The sequence below is a fragment of the Gallinula chloropus genome, assembly GCF_964237585.1.
Source record: "Gallinula chloropus genome assembly, chromosome: 29".
NCBI classification, from domain to species: Eukaryota; Metazoa; Chordata; class Aves; order Gruiformes; family Rallidae; genus Gallinula; species Gallinula chloropus.
In genome coordinates, this window is record NC_140114.1 from 4575240 (window position 1) to 4596119 (window position 20880).

Consider the following 20880-nt stretch of genomic DNA (forward strand, 5'->3'; position numbering starts at 1 on the left):
TCCTTTGGGGGGGACCCTTGGTGGAAGAGGGAGGTAAATATTTCTTCACTGGTGAGAAGGGAGGAAGGTGATGTACAGGTCAGGATGGACACCTCTTGGGACGATCACTCAGTGGGCTGCCTTGCTGCTTGCAGGGACACACCTGTGCCCCCAGAGAAGTGCTGAGGCCCCTGGAGCTGAGGAAGATGCCTGGTCCCCTCCCCAGGACAGCACAGGCTATGATGATGCTGAAGAGGTGTCTCTGGCACATCCCCCTGAGGACACCAAGGCTGTGACACCAGAGCTCAGTGCACAGCAGCCCCTGAGACCTGGGCCAGCACAGCCCATCCAGGACGTGCAGCTAGGTGCAGCCAGGAGGGAGGAGAGGTCTGTGCAGCTGGGAGAGCCCTGAGCACCAGGCAACCATCTCCTTTCTCCCAGGGGTAGCAGAAACAGCCTGGGGTTTCCTCTATATTTATTCTCCTGTGGTTACTCTGTGCCTCCCCACTTGTTCCTATTAAAAGTCTTTGGGGTATGAAGGGGTATTTTTCTCTCCTTCTTAACTCTGTGGGAGGGAACTCCTCTTCCCCCTCCTTCTCACTAACCCTGAGGCACATAGCAATAGGACAATGGGTAATGGATTTAAACACAAAAAGGGGAGATTTAGGTGGGATATTAGGAAAAAGTTCTTCAATATGAGGGTAGTAGATCACTGGAACTGGTTGCCCAGAGATTTAGGTTCCATCCCTGGAGATATTCAAGGTCAGGCTTGAAGAGACTCTGAACAACCTGTTCTACGGAAGAGGTTGCTGCTCACTGTAGGGAGTTGGACTAGGTGACCTCTAAAAGTCATTTCCAAACTTACAGATTCTATGATTCTATGATCTAAGTGCAAGCAATACCTGCTGATCTCTGCCTTCCGCAAGGACAATCCATACAAGGACACCTTGAGACAGACAGAGAGAGGACAGGACAGCTATAAAGGCAAGGCAAGAACACAAGAGATGGTTAAAGAGCCGTTGAGACAGACTACTGGAAGATGGGAGAGTTTTTAAATTCCTGACACTGAAATCAACAGCTCCACCATTTCTTCAGTTCCCTCAGTGTGTCTTTGATCTCCTGGTTCCTCATGCTGTAGATGAGGGTGTTCACTGCTGGAGGCACCACCGAGTACAGCACAGTCACTACCAGGTTGAGAGGTGGGGAGGACATGGAGGGGGGCTTCAGGTAGGCAAAGAAGGCAGTGCTGACAAACAGGGAGACAACGGCCAGGTGAGGGAGGCAGGTGGAAAAGGGTTTGTGCCGTCCCTGCTGCGAGGGGATCCTCAGCACAGCCCTGAAGATCTGCACATAGGACATCAAAATTACCATAAACCAGACAAAGAACAAACAGGCACTAAGTACATTAGGCCCAACTTCCCTGGGGTAGGAGTCTGAGCAGGAGAGCTTGAGGATCTAGGGAAGTTCACAGAAGAACTGGTGCACAGCATTGCCATGGCAGAGAGGTATTGAAAATGTATTGGCTGTGTGCAGCACAGCATGGAGAAACCCACTGCCCCAGGCAGCTGCTGCCATGTGGACACAAGCTCTGCTGCCCAGGAGGGTCCCGTAGTGCAGGGGGTGGCAGATGGCAACATAGCGGTCATAGGCCATGACAGTGAGTAGATAAAACTCAGCTGAAGCAAAAAAGACAAAGAGAAAGGCCTGTGCAGCACGTCCTGTGTAGGAGATGGCCATGGCTTCCCACAGCGAATTAATCATCGATTTGGGGAGGGTGGTGGAGATGGAGGACAGGTCAAGGAAGGAGAGGTTGAGGAGGAAGAAGTACATGGGGGTGTGGAGGTGGTGGTCACAGGCTATGGTGATGATGATGAGGCCATTGCCCAGGAGAGCAGCCAGGTAGATGCCCAGGAAGAGCCAGAAGTGCAGGAGCTGCAGCTCCCGTGTGTTTGTGAATACCACGAGGTGTAGCTGGGTGATAGAGCTGTCATTCACCATTTCCTATTTCTAGGCATGGGGTACTGCTCAAGGAGCAAAACACAGTAAGTTAGGGGAGACTTCTCTGAGCAAACTCAAAGCCATGTCCTACAAATACTCCCCCTGCTACACACACCTGCTTTTATTTTCCCAGCATTTTCCTCACCTCTACAGCTGGAGTCCTGATTGATGCTGGCTGAGTGTGCCATGGGGAGCAGGGTCTCTGCCCTCAAGATGGCAAGGAGTCAGCCCTTGGTTTGGGGCCTTGGCTGCAGAGGAGATGGTTCATGTCTTGGAACCCACTGCCCTGAGGGCAGAGGCTTTGCTTGGAGGAATGGGGCTTTCTCACAGAAAGGGGTCTGCAGTGGAGGCAATGATACAGGGTTTTCTGCATTCTCCCACCCACAACATTTCTGGGTTTGGTTTCCTCTCATTCCCTCACATTATCCCTGCTGCCTGGAGATTTTCCTCCTGGCAGATGTTTCCCTGTCAGGTGGCTTTTCCCTGTCATCTCTCACAGACCCCATCACAAGCTCTGTGGACTCACCTTGGCCCTACACAAACACGTCAGGTTTCAGGGCACTGGCAGTGCACAAGTTCTTGTTGGCATGTGGAAAAGATCCAGTCAGAACAACCCTGATGAATCCTGTAATGGCGATGTGGGTTCTGTCCATGGGAAGAGGAGTGGCTGAAGGCGCTTTAGGAGGCTCTTGGTAGAGTCAGTGATCACTCAAAGTGATGGTTCAAGAGTCTCACAGACGTGTTCATACTGGAGAACTCCTTTTACATATCTCCCCTCCCATTGTTCAAGAGTAGGAAATGGAAAAGTCAGAGGCAGGAAATCTCCTTGTCTTTATCCTGCCTTGACCTTCCCCTTGAAGCACCTCCTCAAAAATGTCCTTGGGTGATCTGGAGGTGTGAACAGTTCTCACCCACGCAGTGCCCCCTGAACAGCAAAGACTCTGTTCTTCTGAAGATCAGTCCATCCACCCACAGCCTCTCCCCCAGTGCTATAGAAGGTTCTCCAGGAAGCTTACCCTGCAGGCATCAGAGTCCTTTCCCCACCACACAGCCCCCAGTGGCACAGGAAACCTGATGAGGACAGCCCTGACCCCCCTGGGGATACACCCAGCTTCACACTCCTGCAGCCTTTCCCAGGAGAAGGAAAAGGTCATGGCCTTGGTCCCTCTAATAGCGAAGCAGAAATTCCTTCATCCAGAGCATGTCCTTCTCCTCTACACCAACTGCTGTATGTGCCAGCTCTGGGACATCCCTTCAGGAGACTCTTGTTTATTGCCCTACTAGCCAGAGACATAACATGTGCACAGCCGTGAAGATTTCTCTATGAGCTCTGGGCATCCTCCCATCCAGATTGCCTTTATCCCCTCTCTGTCTGCCTTGGAGCCTGCAGGCAGTGCCCTCAGCCCCGCTGTGCTTGGCAGAGGAGCTGCTCTTGGCAGAGCTGTGTCTCTTCAGCACTGCCTGCTTGTCAGGAGCTCCCTCAGAGAGGAGTCTAGGTGCGCCTAGACTGTGCTGTCTATTTGGAGCAATGGATAACAACTAGTGGAACTTGGATAAACTCAAAACATGGTGTAGTTTTGTAGTAGTAGTAGTTCAGCCCCAAACAGTGGCTGGGCACCACACAGGAGAAACAGACAGACCCTCCTTGTGTCACTGCCTGACTCTCCCGTTGATGAATCAGTTTCTGAATGGGGACCAGGGATTCTCTGTTGTATTGTCACATGTGCACCATCATGGAAGCAGTTTGTACCTGTGTGATGTGATTGGCATGGAATACCCCCTTTGGCCAGTTTGGGTCACCTGTCCTGGCTGCGTCCCCTCGTTTCTCATTAGTAGGGAAATGTGAACAACTGCAAAAGTCCTTGATTACTTGGCAACAACTGGAAACATCAGGGTGCTCTCAGCACTGCTCTCATCCTAATTCCTAAACACAGCATTCTATCCACTGTAAGAAAAGAAATTAACTCCATCCCAACCGAAACCAAGTGCTGGCAGGGGCTGGCTCCAACGTGGGTCACAGCATCTCCTGTCTGTCTCCACCTGCTCCATCCAGCGTGGGGCCTCTCCACGGGCTGCAGGTGGGGTCTGGGCTTTTTCCATGGGCTGCGGTGGGACACCCGCTCCACCATGGGTTTCTCCCCAGGCTGCAGGGGCATCTTTCACTCTGGCACATTGGGCACATCCTCCCCCCTCTTCCCGGCCTTGGTGTCTGCACAGCTCATTACATCTTCTCACTCCCTTCTCTGGTGGAAAAAGGCAGCTGCTTTGTTTATGTTTTCCTATATGTGATTCCCAGAGGTGCTGTGACCATCACTGATGGGCTTGGCCTTGGTCAGCAGGGACTCTGCCCTTGAATCAATCAATGTTTGCTCTGCAGGGCCTGCAGAGAACTTCTAGCTGCTTCTTGCAGGAGCCATCTCTGCAGCCCCCATCCTCTCCCAGAACCCAGCTACACCATACTGCAACAATAACTGACCTTTCTATGTATCTGAATAAAACTGTTCTGGGAGAGAATCTCCTCTGAAAGCTGCCCCCCTTCACACGCTGCTTGGCCGTAGCAGCAGCTGAGGAGAGAGATTTCATGGTTATTCAACTGTGTCATGTTGAACTGCTGTTTGTTGTCAGAGAAATCTGTCTGTGCCTGTGAGCACAGATGATGCCGGGAAAAGTGTTGGGAGTCCCAGGAGGCCAGTGAGGGAACTGCTGGTCTTGAGGAAGAGCAAGGTTCTCCATGCTGGGTTGGATCTCAAGGGACTGCTTTTCCTGCCTGTCCAGATCTCCTTAGCAGACCCATATCCATCACAGAATGCTGCTGTCACTTCTTCTATCAACTGAGCCATGACAGAAAATACCTGTGACTGGAGAAACGTCCTCCATGGGAAATTCCTTTGAAACCTGTATTACTAAGGACCCAACTATAATCCAAGTAGTAGGAGGAGTTTTGAGCTCTTTAATGAAACTGAGTTGAAGAGCCATGCTTGTAAGGGCTTTCTGGATGTTAATGAGCCCCATGGTGTCTTTTGTTCTGAATCCCCAGACTTCAGATACCAAGATGAGAGTGAAGAAAACTCTCAAGAAGTTCAAGGCAGGAGTAATGCCCAAAGTACCTTGAAGCACTAACAGGCCCCACTGGGAGCCATTACTGACAAAGTCTCCCCAAAGGCTCGTTAGAGCAGACAACTGGAGGCCATGAGGACAAACACAGGCACAGTGCAGGCAGCTCTGATGCTGAGGACACCCTGGCTTGGTCTAACGAAGCAGCAATGCCAGTGCTGACCCCCAGCCCCTGGGCAGGGATATCCTGAGAATGTCAGAGATGAGATCATGGAACAATCCCTATGAAGCCTGAGACACCAGGAGGGAGTCTAGAAAAACTGGTCTTCTCTTGATGACCTGGGCCAGGCTCCTGGGATGAAGGGAGCTCATGGCAACCCGGCAGCACTGCAGAGAGACAGCTCTGCCCAGGAGCAGCTCCTCTGCCCAGCACACAGGGCTGGGGACACTGCCTGTAGGCACCGAGGTGAGACCTGTGAGGCTGAGAGAGCTGATGGATGCTGAGAGCTCACTGGAAGAGAAATCTGCACAGCCTCTGCCTGGTATGTCTGTGGGTGCAGGGCAATGCAGATTCTGTTCCTGGAGGGATCTCCTAAAGCTGGGACACGGGACAGTGTGTGGGGTCTGTCAGGAGGACAGGTTCTCCATAGGACCAGAAGGTGCTGCCTGGAAGGGATGCCCTTCTGCCCCATCAGAGGGATAGGGCAGGACAGCTGTCTTCTCCTGGGCATGGCTGCGTTTCCACTGTGGAAAGAAGTGGTGGATGTAAAGTCTGACGCATGGAAATATGGTGCAGGGTCCTTGTCCCAGAGAGAAGAAACCTCCGAGTGCCTGTCCTTCTAGCCTTTTGGGGAATGTTTCTTGCTGTTTCCCCTCCTGTTCTTGTTGCCTTTCTCCCACTGTTTCCTGGGGCTCTGGGCAATTCCATTGGTGGGGTTGGCACTGAGCTGACCCTCACTTCAGAACCCCCATCTGTAGGACTGAGGACTTCACAGGGGCTCCAGCTGGGCTGCAGCTGCCTCCCACAATGGCACCGCTCTCACAAGGACTCTTGTGCCCCAGAGAGGAGCCCCATGCAGAAGACAATGCCACTCATGGCCTGTATGTGGGCTGGTGTAATTAGCCCTGTGTGTCCCTAGATGGAATTGGGGATGTAACATCCTCCTTGGGTAGGATGAGACCGCAGGAGGGCTTTGGAGCTCTGCCCTGCGAGACTGGATTCCTCAGCTCTCTGAGGGGTCCATTTTCTTCTACAGGGAACAGCAGGGTGTTATCAGAGAGCATCCAGCACAGGGATGCTGAGAGCAGGGCTGATGGACAGAGCAGCTCTCCCCACTCTGCACTCAGGGGAAGGTTTCACTGGCACTGCAGCAGCAAACCCAGGGAGAGCCCACCTCTCTTAGCAGTGAGCACAGAGCAGACATCTCTAAAAGGGACCTGCCAAAACTCTTCCTGAATACAGAGTCAATCTCAGTGTATTCCCTAAGAATTGGAACAGTTTTTCCTTAAAGTCACATTCCCTAAATTCTCACTGCCTTTTCATCCTCTGACAGGACTCCACACTTGACAGCAGCAGATGCCCAACAGCAGCTCCATCAGCCAGTTCCTCCTCCTGCCCTTTGCAGACACATGGGAGCTGCAGCTCCTGCACTTCTGTCTCTTCCTGGGCATCTACCTGGCTGCTCTCCTGGGCAATGGCCTCATCATCATCACCATAGCCTGTGACCACCACCTCCACACACCCATGTACTTCTTCCTCCTCAACCTCGCTGTTACTGACCTTGGCTGCATCTCCACCACAATCCCAAAATCTTTGACCAATTTCCTTTGGGGCACCAGGGCCATTTCCTACAAAGGATGTGGGGCTCAAATATTTTTCTTTATATTTTTCATCGTCACAGAGCTCTGTCTTCTCACTGTCATGGCCTATGACCGCTACATTGCCATCTGCCACCCCCTGCACTACGGGACCCTCCTGGGCAGCAGAGCTTGTGTCCACATGGCAGCAGCTGCCTGGGGCAGTGGGTTTCTCCATGCTGTGCTACACACAGACATTACATTTTCCCTTCCCCTCTGCCATGGCAATGCCCTTGACCAGTTCTTCTGTGAAATCCCCCAGATCCTCAAGCTCTCCTGCTCAGATGCCTACATCAGGGAGATTGGAGTCATTGTTGTCGATATCTGTTTAGATTTCGGGTGTTTTGTGTTCATTGTGGTGTCCTATGTGCAGATCTTCAGGGCTGTGCTGAGGATCCCCTCACAGCGGGGACGGCACAAAGCATTTTCCACCTGCCTCCCTCACCTGGCTGTGGTCTCCTTGTTTGTCAGCACTTCCTTCTTTGCCTACCTGAAGCCCCCCAACATCTCCTCCCTATTTGTGGACCTGGTATTGTCATTTCTTTACTCAGTTTTTCCACCAGCAGTGAACCCCCTCATCTACAGCATGAGGAACCAGGACCTTAAGGATGCCATGTGGAAACTGAGGACTGGATGTTTCTAATCAGCAATAAACTTCTTATCTTCCGCATAGCGTTAGCCATGTGACTCATGTTAGGTCCTGTTTCTAGTTACAGACTGGGTATTTAATGGGATGTACGTTCATGTCATTCTTAGTGTAGCATCTCTTGGTCTTCTGTGACCCAGACAGTGTTTAACGATGAGCTGTGCTCTCTTTACATCATATCTGCCTGCAAAGGTCCAAAATTTTTCTTTTTTTCTTTTTTTTTCCTTGCATTTACTTACAATTTACAGTCTTCATCAGCTGAATCACTTGACTCACTGGGAATTTTCAGGAAGTGTACCGATGGTATCAGAATAAATACTTACTTTCACTGTGCCTACATTACTTCTAGTCTGTCTGTTTCATGTCCAGATCTCTTTAGGATACCAATATCTGTTGCAGAATGCTGGTGTTACTTCTTCTATCAACTGAGCCATGACAGGAAATACCCATGGCTGGGTATTGTGAAATTCCTTTGAAATCTTCATCGCTAAGTACCTAAATAAATCCAAGTAGTTGTAGATGTCTTGGGTTTTTTCATGAAAATGACTTGAAGAGCCATGCTTGTAAGGGCATTCTGCTGTTAGTGAGCCCCATGGTGTGCTTTCTACTGAGTCCAAGACCTCAGACACCAAGAGTAGAATGAAGAAACCTCTCAAGAATTTAAGTCAGCACTAATGCCAAAGCACCTTGGTGCATTTATGAGCCCTACTGGGAGCCATTCCTGACAAAGCCTCACCATGGGCTCATTAGAGCAGAGAACTGGAGGCCATGAGGACAAACACAGACAAAGCACGGGCAGCTCTGATGCTGACGACACCCTGGCTTAGTCTGATGATGTAGAAATGCCAAGCGCTGACCCCCAGCCCCTGGCCCTCATCTGTGTCATCTTCTTTGGGTCTGTGACACCTAGGGAAGGTCAGGGTAGGACACCTGTGGCCTCCCCTGGGGTCAGTGCAATGAGGCAGGGATGCTCCATGGCCGTGAGGACAATGTGCCTCCCCTGAGACTTTTGTGTCAGGGACATCAGCCATAGCCAAAGAGACAAAGATCAAACAGGCCCTTTCACTGTGGCTGCACTTGGAACACTTGACTTCAGTTACTGGGATCAGGATCTCCTAGTTCAGGCAGGCTTGCTTTCTTCTGGATCCTCGGCTTTATCCACTTGGCTGGTACCCACTTGATTCCTGTATCTGTAATGACACAGGCAGATCTCCTTCCCCAAGTTAGTACCTGTAGCTTTATGTCTTCCTCACACCTGACACTGACTTTCTTTGATCCCTTCCAAACCTCCTTTTAAACCTACTGCAAGTGGAGATACCAAACTGTCCTCTGGCAGACTTAAATCGTCCAAAACATGCCGAGCTTTGTTTAACGAATCAGCTGGAGACATGTCCTTCTCTCCCCCCTTTTGTTTGTGAAGCAAACACTTGAGAGTTTGATTCATACATTTCACCATGGCCTGGCCTGTGGGTGAATGTGGTGTCCCTGTGACATGGGTAATATCCCATAACTGGAAGAAGGTTTGTGTTGCCTGTGCTCTATATCCTGGGCAGTTGTTGGCTTTGATTTCACGGGGTACCCCAAGTGCTGCTATGGCAGAGCGCACATGGCATTGGACATGTTTACTAGATCCCCCTTTGTGCAGTAGCCCCACACTGCCAGAGAAAAGGGATCTAGACAAACATGGACATACTTTTGCCCACCATATTCTGGGAGGTGTGTAACGTCCATTTACCAGACTTCTAATGGGCCTGTGCCACAAGGACTGATGCCAGGGGCAAGGCCACTGGTGAACTGCTGACAGGCCAGGCACGACTGTACAAGCCCTTTAGCCTCAGCAACCAACAGGTGGTGGTGTGGTTGAAGCACCTTGGCAGATTGATGAAAGGATTCATGTGATCTCCGAGCCTGTGCACAGCGCTCTGCTGAGGGAGCAGCCCACGCTGGTGCTCCCAGCCTGTCTGCTCTCTGATTGCCTTCTGCCAGACCCTGAGTTAGTCCCGTGTGGCTGTGAATGTGGGTAATAAAGTACTGATGCTGTTGGTTAGACGGGAGGAGCCAGAATTCCTTCACCAACCTGTACAATCTCTGGTCTGAAACCCCTTTCAATAGTGCCCGTTCCATTCGGGTCACTATTCCCACAGTAAATCACAGACTAGATGAACCGGTTCGGCTTTCCACTTGTCAAACACTTTTACAACTGCCTGCAACTCCAACTGCTGAGCTGAGGCTTGGGCTCCTTTTAATATAAAATCCACCATTTCCCATTCTCTTGCCATGTCATTGCAGCCTTCTGAGTTCTACCTCCCCCATCAGTAAATACTGTAATACCCCGAACAGGACGCCCAGACAACAAGGGCTTTTCTTCTATTTGGCAGTTATGTACTACTGTAAAGATTCTATGTGGTGGGTAATGCACTTTCACTTTCCCTGCATAGTCTAATAAAGCTATTTGCAGGGCAGTGCTGTTCCCCAAGGCCCAAGTTAAATACTCTGAAATGCAGGTTCTGGTTTTGGCTGCATTGGCAAGAACGCCCATTCTAACAACCTTAAGGGGTCTTTGTCATTAGTCCACTGCATTATAATAGCAAGCACATGCTCTGTTTGATTAAGGACTGTGACTCCTCTGTCCCAGTCAGAATTCCATCAATGGGTATATGTAGTTTTGATTTTGTTACTAATAATTTCCAGGGCCTTTTTAGCTTCTTCTGACAGGATTCTGGGTGCTCCTGCACCATCTCCTCCCTTTAGCAATGCCACTAAAGATTTCAATTCCCTATTTGTAATGCCACACAATAGTCTAACCCAGTTAATACCTTCGAGCAGCTTTTGAACATCATTGAACGTGCTGATCTCAGCTCAGATCTCAATCTTTTGGGGTGTTACAGTACTTTTATCAAGCTGCCACCCCAGATATTTACACACTGACTTCTTTTGAATTTTCTCTGGAGCAATCTGTAACCCCTTGCTTTTCAAATGCACTGTTAACTCATGAATCAAACTTTCAAAGTTCAAGTTTTTTCCCACAATCAGTATATCATCCATGTCATGATAAAAGATTAGATCAAGATGCACTTTTCATACTGGAGCAAGTGCCCAAGCTGCATAAGTCTGGCACATAGCTGGTGACTTTTTCATGCCTTGGGGGAGCACTACCCAATGATACCTTTCCATGGGTTCATTTTTTTTTATAGTAGGGACTGAAAAAACAATTTTTTCATAATCATCAGGGTGTAAAGGAATAGTGAAAAAACAATCTTTTAAATCAATTATTAAAACGTCCCAATTTTTAGGTATCATGTTTGAAGATGGCAGACCGGGTTGCAAAGCTCCCCTATCTTCTATTACTTCATTGACTTTTCTTAAATCATGCAACACGCGCCATCTACCGTCCTTTTTGGGAATGGCAAAAATAGGCAAGTTCCACGGACTTCTGGAAGGCTGGATATGTCACTTAGTCAGTTGCTCCTGTATTAAATCCTGTGGGTGGGCAAGCTTTTCTTGAGTAAGCGGCCACTGATCGACCCAAATGACGGTTTCTGTTTTCCAGGTTAGTTTTAAAGGGGGTTTCCCACTTTCAATGGCTGCCATCAAAAATCCTTTTGCTTAGTAACCAGCCTTGCTCCTAGTTGGCCAAGCACATCCCTCCCCAACAGACTGTCCTGGTTTCATCTAGGATGGAGTTAACTTCTTTTCTAGCAGCAGATGGAATGCCATGTTTGGGAGTTAGGGTGAAAGCAGTGCTGAGAGCACCCTGATGTTTCTAGGTGTTGCCAAGCAATCAAGGACTTTTCCAGTTGTTCATATTTCCCTACTAATAAGAAGGCAGGGGACACAGCCAGGACAGGTAACCCAAACTGGCCAAAGAGAGTATTCCATGCCAATTACGTCATGCTCAGTATAAAGAGGGACTGGGGGGAGGAGGAGTGGGCGGCTCCAGGACGCACGGTTTTGGGGGACGGTCTGGTTCTGGGACAGCTCTGGGCTGCACAGCCTGAGTTGTGTAGTTTGGTGAGAAACTGCATTGTGTATCACCAGGTTCATATATTTTGTGCTCTGAAGTCCTGTTAGCATTGTTATACTTTATCTTTCTGCTATTCTAGTTAACTCTCCTTATCCCAACCTGTGGGGTTTTGGTTTCTTGGTTTTGGGGATTTTTTCCCTTTCCCTTCCCTTCACCCCCTTCCCCCCTCTTCCTTTAAAAGAACAAGTGATTTTGTGGTGCTGAGCTCTCAGCTGGGGCAAAACCACAACAGTCCTGTTGGGTGCCCAACGTGGGGCACAAAGAGCTGGGATAACGGTAGATCTGACCCAAATACATTTATGATAAAGCTGTGATAAGCACTGTTATTTAAGCAGTCTCTGGTCATTATGCTTTGGTATTTATTCACATGACTGTGGTCATGGTTGTGGTACTCAAACCACTGTTTGCTGCATGCACTCCTGGCAGGGTTCTTAGCCATCTCGGGGCTGGGGCTCTTGTACTTCACTTTAGTGCAGTTTATGATATCAGTCTATGATATGGTAACATCAATGACCATGAGCTTAAGCTGGTATTTGTATGGGGTTTTGCTGTCCTGTCCATTCCTCGGACAGGGAGGGATTACTAACAGCAGCCAGTATGCAGGGGGCACAGAGGGGAATAACTACACTGCTTTCTTTTCCTTTGGGCTGAATACAACAGATCTTATAACAGTTTTTGAAATTTTTCAATATCTCTGGGATACTCAAAATAGCATTGTGCTATCACTAGGTTTGTTGCAGATGGTCCAAGTTTTGTTATGCATTAAGCAAAGGTTTAAGATTACCACTCAGGAATTTTCCCTGAGGCTGGATCTTCAGGAATGGCAGGGCATGTGGCTGAGTATGGGCAAGTACCTAGGCACTTTCTCACACCCAATGGTTTGGAACTTCACTCCTGAAAAGCTACAGGACCCTGATAAAATGACTGCATATCTGAAAAAAATTGCTGTAGTTTTTCCAAAGACGCTCACTTACTGCCCCGTGCTGGGCCCTGGCCACTGAACACTGCTTGACAGCAGGCAGCACTGTCAGGGGGAAGGGAAGGAAAACAGACTGGCAGATACTGTAGCTGCTGCAACTCCCACAACAGACATTGCTGATGATTCAAAAAACTAACCCACACCAGTGTCTGTTGCTCCCATACAAAAGAGGAAACACACAAAGAAATCAGTTCGCGTAGTGACAGATGATGATGATGATGATGATGATGATGATGATGATGATGATGATGATTGATGATGATGAACTGGGGCCATCTCGAGCATGTCAGGATGAGGCAGAACCAGAGGTTGTCACACGATCCCTGACCCTGAGTGAGCTGCCTGAGGTTCGGAAAGATTTCAGCCGCCACCCAAGTGAGCACATCATCACTTGGCTGCTCCGATGCTGGGATCACGGGGCCAGTAGTCTGGAATTAGATGGCAGGGAGGCCAAGCACTTGGGATCCCTAGCTAGGGAAGGAGGCATTGACAAGGCAATTGGGAAAAAGCCGGAAATCCTCAGCCTCTGGAGGCGACTACTGTCAAGTGTGAAGAAAAGGGATCCCATAAAGGAATATATTATGTCAGACACCCAAGTGTAACACCACAAAGGCAGCTGTCCAGCACCTGAGAGAACTAACTGTACAGGAGCTGATTTATTATCATCTGGAGAGCTCACAGTTACCCGCTGATCCTGATGAAGTCCAATGTACACCAGCCATAGGGCATAAGGTTGTACAAAATGCACCATCAGGGCACACCAATTCACTGTCAGTACTGGACTGGGGTGATGCAGAAAGCACCAGGGCAGACTCGAGGTCGACCACTGGGGTTTTGGAGTCAGAGCTACAAAGGATCTGAGGCCACTTACACTCCAACAGAAAAGGAAATACTGGCAGCATATGAAGGGGTGTGAGCCGCTTCAGAAGTGTTTGGAACTGAAGCCCAGCTCCTCCTGGCACCCCAACTGCCGGTGATGGGCTGGATGTTCAAAGGGAAGGTCCCTTTTACACACCATGCCACTGATGCTACGTGGAGCCAAGTGGGTTGCACTGATTACACAGCGGGCTTGCATAGGAAACCCCAATCACCCAAGAATCATGGAAGTGATCACAGACTGTCCAGAAGGCAAACATTTTGGGATGTCACTGGAGGATGAGGAGGTAACACATGCTGAAGAAGCCCCACCTTAGAACAAACTGCCAGAGAATAAGAAGCCATATGCCCTGTTCACTGATGGGCCCTGTCGCATTATGGGAAAGCATCGAAGATGGAAAGCTGCTGTATGGAGTCCTACAAGACGAGTAGCAGAAGCCACTGAAGGAAAAGGTGAATCAAGCCAGTTCACTGAGGTGAAGGCCATTCAGTTAGCCCTGGACATTACTGAGAGAGAAAAGTGGCCAATGCTCTACCTTTATACTGATTCATGGATGGTAGCCAATGCCCTGTGGGGTTGGTTGCAGCAGTGGAAAAAGAACAACAGGCAGCGTAGAGGCAAACCCATATGGGCTGCTGACTTATGGCAAGATATTGCTGCCCGGTTAGAGAAGCTCGTTGTAAAGGTACGTCATGTTGATGCCCATGTGCCTAAGAGTCGGGCCGTGGAGGAACATCAAGACAACCATCAGGTAGATAAGGCTGCTAGGATTGAAGTGGCTCAGGTAGATCTAGACTGGCAACGTAAAGGTGAATTATTCCTAGCTCGATGGGCTCATGATTCCTCAGGTCATCAAGGGAGAGATGCAACATATAGATGGGCTCGAGATCGAGGGGTGGACTTGACCATGGATGCTATTGCACAAGTTATCCATGAATGTGAGACGTGTGCCGCAATCAAGCAAGCGAAGCGGTTGAAGCCCCTTTGGTATGGAGGACGGTGGATGAAATATAAATATGGGGAGGCTTGGCAGATTGATTACATCACCCTCCCACACACCCGCCATGGCAAGCGTTACGTGCTTACGATGGTGGAGGCAACCACTGGCTGGCTAGAAACATATCCCATACCCCATGCCACTGCCCGGAATACAATCCTGGGCCTGGAAAGGCAAGTCCTATGGTGACACGGCACCCCAGAAGAATTGAGTCCTGCCCAGTCAAAATTTCCACGCACTGTAGAAGGAGACAGAGTTCCAGTGGTGCATATGAAGAGTATATTAGGGAAGATGGTTTGGGTCATCCCTGCTTCAGGCAAAGGTAAACCAATGTCTGGTATTGTTTTTGCTCAAGGACCTGGTTGTACTTGGTGGGTAATGCAGAAGGATGGAGAAGTTCGATGTGTACCTCAAAGGGATTTGATTTTAGGTGAGAATAGCCAATATAATTAAAAAGGTAGAAATTGTATTACAGTAATTACTAAATAACCCATTACTGTACATTCATTATTGCTACTATTGCTGTATGTTGTTGCATGTTGTACCAATGGAGTTACAGCCGGAGTCATACAAGTCAATGAAGGAAGAGTGCCGCGATGACGGGACCAAGACCTGGTGTTCCAAGAACTTTTTCCTCCTTCCCTTTGAAAATGAACATCTTTGATTCACAGACTGTGAACATGGACCATGTCAGGTGTATCGGTCGAGAGCCCGAGATGCAGCATGCAACGATCCAACGGTGCATACTGACACCATGAGAGACTGTTACGACGAATGAAGCCTGAAGATCATCATGGACTAAATGTTCATTCACTCAACAAACTCAGAGGAAAGGTCCATGGACTAAGGGAATAATACCTGTATGCATGTGTGCGTATACATGGGTACATATATATATTTGTGCCTGAAACAAGGTTGTACCCAAAATAAATGGTTGGATCTGGTCATGACGTAAATGGTATGGAATAAAGGGTGGATAATGTCCTGGTTTTGGCCAGGATGGAGTTAATTTCATTTGTAGCAGCGGATGGAATGCTGTGTTTGAGAGTAAAAATGGGAGTAGTGCTGATAACACCCTGATGTTTCTAGTTGCTGTCAGACAGTCAAGGACTTTCTCAGCTCTTCATGAGAAAGTAGGGGCGAAGCCAGGACAGGTGACCCAACTGCCCAAAGAGAGTATTCCATGCCAATTACGTCCTGCCCAGGATATTGGGGGGCTGATGGGAGGAAGGCCTAAGGCGGCTCCGGGACGCGCTGTTCTTGGGGAACGGTCGGGTTCTGGGACGACTCTGGGTGGCACGGCCTGAGCTGTGGGTTTGGTGAGAAACTGCATTGGGTATCAACAGCTTCATAGATTTTTGCTCTAAAGTCCTGTCAGCATTGTTATATTGTATCTTTCTGTTATCTTAGTAAACTGTCCTTATCCCAACCCACGGGCCTCTTAATTTCTTGGTTTTGGGGTTATTTGCCCCTTCCTCTTCTTTTTCCCTTCCCTTCCTTTCCCTCCCCCCCCCCCCCCCCCCCTTCCCTTTTCCCTGCTTTTTTTCCTTTAAGGAGCAGGCAGCTGCGTGGATCTTGGCTCTCAGCCGGGGTGAAACCACGACACTACTGTAGAAAGAAGAAATGAAACTGCCCATTGAGAACAGGAGCCAATACCAGGGTGGCAAGAAAGAAGAGAGTACATTAGAAAACAATGGAAATCCCCAGGGAGCAGAGCCGACTACGAAAAACTGTTGAATTATCAATTCCCCCACATAGGCAGAGTTAAAAATGTTGGGTGGTGCAGATATGATGAGCCTGTAAAACAAAACGTATCCCAAATAACTGTGGAATGGGAATGTGGGCAGACTGAACGAACTTCCAAAAACGAAGGAGAATGCACCAAAATTTGGTCCATGAGCATACTTCTAAGGTTTCAATATATGGCAAAGATCCCATCGTGTTTTAGGTGGGATGGGTTGGAATTTACAGTAGATCCCACAGTAACAGATAAAAGTGCCAGTACATGAGCAAAGGAGAAAATAGTCCCCTGGTGGCAATGCGAGCAGAGATATAATTGTAGTGCAGTAATTCAAGCAATCCAACCTGAACCCCCCATTGGCAGCAGCTTTAAAATGTGGCTGTTTATGTCGAGGACTGAAAAGCACTTTAAATGTAACAACCTATTGGAAAGTTAGCTGCTGGAGCTTGATTCCAAGTCCTGCATATTTAATTTGGGCAACAAGTGATGGTACTTGGACATCTCATCTACCAATAGGTGGAAAACTCAAACAAATTACTTTGGGACTACCCACATTATGCCCGATTTGGAAAAAATCTCCCTCTAAAGGAGGTCAAGAAAAATTACACTTGCTACAAGTGAAAAGATCAATGTTAGATGAAGATGATTGGAATGAGCCAGAAGCTGGAGTAAAAGTTGGTTGGGCACTAGAATCTCTTCTAAATCCCATGGCATCATACAGAAATAGGGCATGGTTATACCGATTGACTGGACAGGTTGAACATCTGGCCAATGTAACATGTAAGGATTCAGACAAATAAATGTACAGTTACAAGCCACATCAGGAATGGCCATACAGAGTAGACTGGCACTAGATATGCTGTTGTTGAAGGAACATGGAGTATGTGGATTTTTGAGAGACAAAATAGATCATTGTTGTATACACATCCCAAATGTAGCTGAAGATGTAGAACATGACCGGGAATTGTTAGGTAAAATTGAAAGAGAAACACATAAAATAAAAGATGTGTCAGAAAGTTGGATAGATAAAATTTTTAAAGGCTTGGGGCTGAATCTGAGTTCTGGGGTAAAGTCATTAACTGAAACTTTATTCATTTTAACTGTGACATTCTTTGTGCTTGGTTTGGCGTATTATTGTTTGAAAAGTGAATTAGGTCAAAAACCAGCATGGAATCAAAACAAGTATAAAAGTACTATGGAGACAAATGATGAACAAATGGAGAATCCACCACCATCTGACAATTTGGCTTTTGATAATTCAACTGTGTGAAAAATAAGGTGTGAAAGTATTGAGAATGATCATCAATACTTTGAAAGGGGGGAAATGTTATAAATTAAACAATTGATTTTGATTCAGTCTAAGATATGATTTTGATTGTAAGAAAAAATAATAGTTATGAGAATATACAGCATGTTCAGACTTTTAGGAACAAGATGTTGTGTGCCCTTAGCACTATGAAAAATCGGTATGGACTCTGCATTAAAACAGTGGGTACTGGTTATGGACCTTGAGCTAAAACAACAGATGCCAGAAGAAACTGGCTATGGCTACGAAAGATCAGCTGGAGATGAAATGAGCAAGCACAAGGATGGGGTTCACTCGCGGACACAGTGAGGAAGACGATCGACGGCCACCAGAGGACCCCGCTCAACATAACTATGCATGTGGGGAGGACATTATGTATGATAATGATTTCCAGGAAATACCATGACTATGCTAATCATTACCCTCCCCTCTATGTATTTAAAACAATCAGCACAGCTAACCAATGATTTTTATAGAATAAGAATACAGATAAAGTGAAGCAATCAAAAGCCAATCATTGCAAAGGTCAAGCTAAGAAGTGAGCATGATGGGCAATGATTTTTGCTAAGAATTGAATAAATGTGTTGTGCTTTGTACCTTTGGGTGAACAGGTCTTTGGTGGAGCCATCCCCCGTGTTCCCCAGCGCTGGAATATAAAGAAATGCCTGCTTCTCTGCTCTGTGTAGATGGTTCTTCACGATTGTGACCACTAACAAAAGCAGGACACCTGCTCAGCAGCTCAGATCCACACAGGTCGATGGATCAGGGTGAGAGCACTGAGGGAGCTGGCAGAAGTGCTCCCCAAGCCACTTTCCCTTATTTACCAGCAGTCCTGGCTGATCAGGGTGGTTCCACCTGACTGGAAACTGGCAAATGTGACAGAAAGAAAGACCAGAAGGAGGATTAAGGGAACTACAGGACTGTCAGCCTGACCTCAGTGCTGGGGAAGGGGATGGAACTAATCATCTTGAGTACCATCATGCAGCACATGCAGGACACTCGGGGTGAGGCCGTGTAAGCATGGCTTTAGGAAAGGCAGATTGTGCTTGAGGAAGCTGATCTCCCTCTATGACAAGGTGACCTACTTAGTGGAGGAGGGGAAGGCTGTCGATGTGATCTACATGGACTTCAGTGAAGCCTTTATCACTGTTTGCCACAGCATCCTGCAGGAGAAACAAGCCACTCATGGATTAGATGGGTATACTCTTTGCTGGGTTAGAAGCTGGCTGAAGGCCAGAGAGTTGTTGTGAACGGAGCTGAATCCAGCTGGTGGCAGGTCACCCTGCTGTAAGGCAGAAAGGCTCTGCAGAGAGACCTGGACAGACTGGATCCATGAGCAGAGGCCAGTTTTAAGGAGTTCAACAAGGCCAGGTGCACTTTGGTCACAATCCCCCCAGGCAATGCTACAGGCCTGTGGCAGAGAGGCTGGAGAGCTGCCTGGAGGAAAAGGATCTGGGGATGTTAGTGGACAGGCAGATGAACATGAGCCAGCACTGTGCCCAGGTGGCCAAGAATGTCAACAGCATCCTGGCCTGGATCAGGAGTATTGTGACTAGCAGGAGTAGGGCAGTTATAGTTCTGTTGTCCTCAGCTCTGGTGAGGCTTCACCTCGAGTACCGTGTCCAGTTTTGGGCCCCTCAGTGCAAGAAGGACGTTGAGATGCTGGGCCGTGTCCAGAGAAGGGCGACAAATCTCTAGAAGTATTGGAGCACAAGTCCTATGAGGACCAGCTGAGGGAACTGGGGCTTTTTAGTGTTAAGAAAAGGAGGCTGAGCAGAGACCTTATCGCTCTCTACAACTACCTGCAAGGAGGGTGTAGGGTGTTGGGGTCCAGTTTCTTATCTCAATAGACAGGGATGGGATAAGAAAAAATGGTGTCAGATTGCACCATGGGAGATTTTGGTTAGATATAAGGAAAAATTTCTTTACTGAAAGGGTAGTCAAGTGTTGGAAGAGGCTGCCCAGGGAAGTGGTGGACTCACCATCCCTAGAGGTATTTAAAAGGTGTGTAGATGTTGTGCTTGAAGACATGGTCTAGAGGTGGACTAGACAAGGTTAGGTTGTAGTTGTGGACTCGACTATGTTAAAGATCTCTACCAACATAAGTGGTTCTATGATTCTATGGTAGACTTCCAGGAAATTCTGGTTCTGTCATGGGGGGAAAGCATTGCCATTTCAGACAAGTAGACAAGTGATTCAGCCAATGAAAATGTTCTAATAATTTTTTTAGAAATATCAGGAGAAAAGTAAAGAAAAAACTGTGCACCCTTCCAGGCACACATGATGCAAAGAGAGCACAGCTCGACATCACAAAGTGGCTGCGTCACAAAAGACCAGGGGGTACTACATTAGGAATGGGATGAACATGCACCATGTCATTACAGCACAGAGAAAACAGAAGGAAACAAACCCTTCAAAATACAGCTGATCCTAACGTGAGTTACATGGCCAGTGACAGCAGAAACAGATGAGCAGTTCGTCACTGCTTAGAAACATCCAGTCCTCAGTTTCCACATGGCATCCTTGAGCTCCTGGTTCCTCAAGCTGTAGATGAGGGGGTTCACTGCTGGTGGAAAAACCGAGTACAGAAATGACACTACAAGGTCCAGAAATAGGGAGGAGATGGAGGGGGGCTTCAGGTAGGCAAAAAGAACAGTGCTGAGAAACAGGGAGACCACGGCGAGGTGAGGGAGGCAGGTGGAAAAGGCTTTGTGCCGTCCCTGCTCTGAGGGGATCCTCAGCACAGCCCTGAAGATCTGCACATAGGACACCACAATGAACACAAAACAGCCAAAATCTAAACAAGCACTGACCACAATGACCCCAATTTCCCTGAGGTAGGCATCTGAGCAGGAGAGCTTGAGGATCTGGGGGATTTCACAGAAGAACTGGTCAATGACATTGCCCTTGCAGAGGGGCAGTGAAAATGTACAGGATGTGTGCAGCACAGCACTGAGAAACCCACCAGCCCAGGCAGCTGCTGCCATGTGGACACAAGCTCTGCTGCCCAGGAGGGTCCCGTAGTGCAGGGGGTGGCAGATGGCAATGTAGCAGTCATAGGCCATGACTGTGAGAATATAGTACTCTGTGGAGATTAAAAATAGGAAGAAAAAGAGTTGAGCCACACACCCTGTGTAGGAAATGGCCCTGGTGTCCCACAAGGAATTGGACATGGATTTGGGAATGGTGGTAGAGATATAGGCAAGGTCAGTAATAGAGAGGTTGAGGAGAAAGAAGTACATGGGTGTGTGGAGGTGGTGGTCACAGGCTATGGTGATGATGATGAGGCCATTGCCCAGGAGAGCAGCCAGGTAGATGCCCAGGAAGAGGCAGAAGTGCAGGAGCTGCAGCTCCCGTGTGTCTGCAAAGGGCAGGAGGAGGAACTGGCTGATGGAGCTGCTGCTGTTGGACATCTGCTGCCA

The 20880-nt window shown here is 48.3% G+C and overlaps 1 protein-coding gene and 1 pseudogene across 2 annotated transcripts; one reads left to right on the forward strand and one right to left on the reverse strand.

The window, feature by feature from the left end:
* Positions 1-1050: 1050 nt before the first annotated feature.
* LOC311202177 (olfactory receptor 14A16-like) lies at positions 1051-20871 on the reverse strand (annotated as a pseudogene). The gene is made up of 2 exons: positions 20547-20871; positions 1051-1655 (listed from the first exon to the last, which is right to left on the reverse strand). The product of its transcript is annotated as an olfactory receptor 14A16-like (transcript).
* Positions 6608-7531, forward strand: LOC311202091 (olfactory receptor 14C36-like; the record flags this gene model as incomplete). The annotated part of the gene is made up of 1 exon (XM_084276637.1): positions 6608-7531. The coding sequence occupies one exon, from the start codon at positions 6608-6610 to the stop codon at positions 7529-7531; it is 924 nt and encodes a 307-aa protein (XP_084132763.1).
* Positions 20872-20880: the final 9 nt, after the last annotated feature.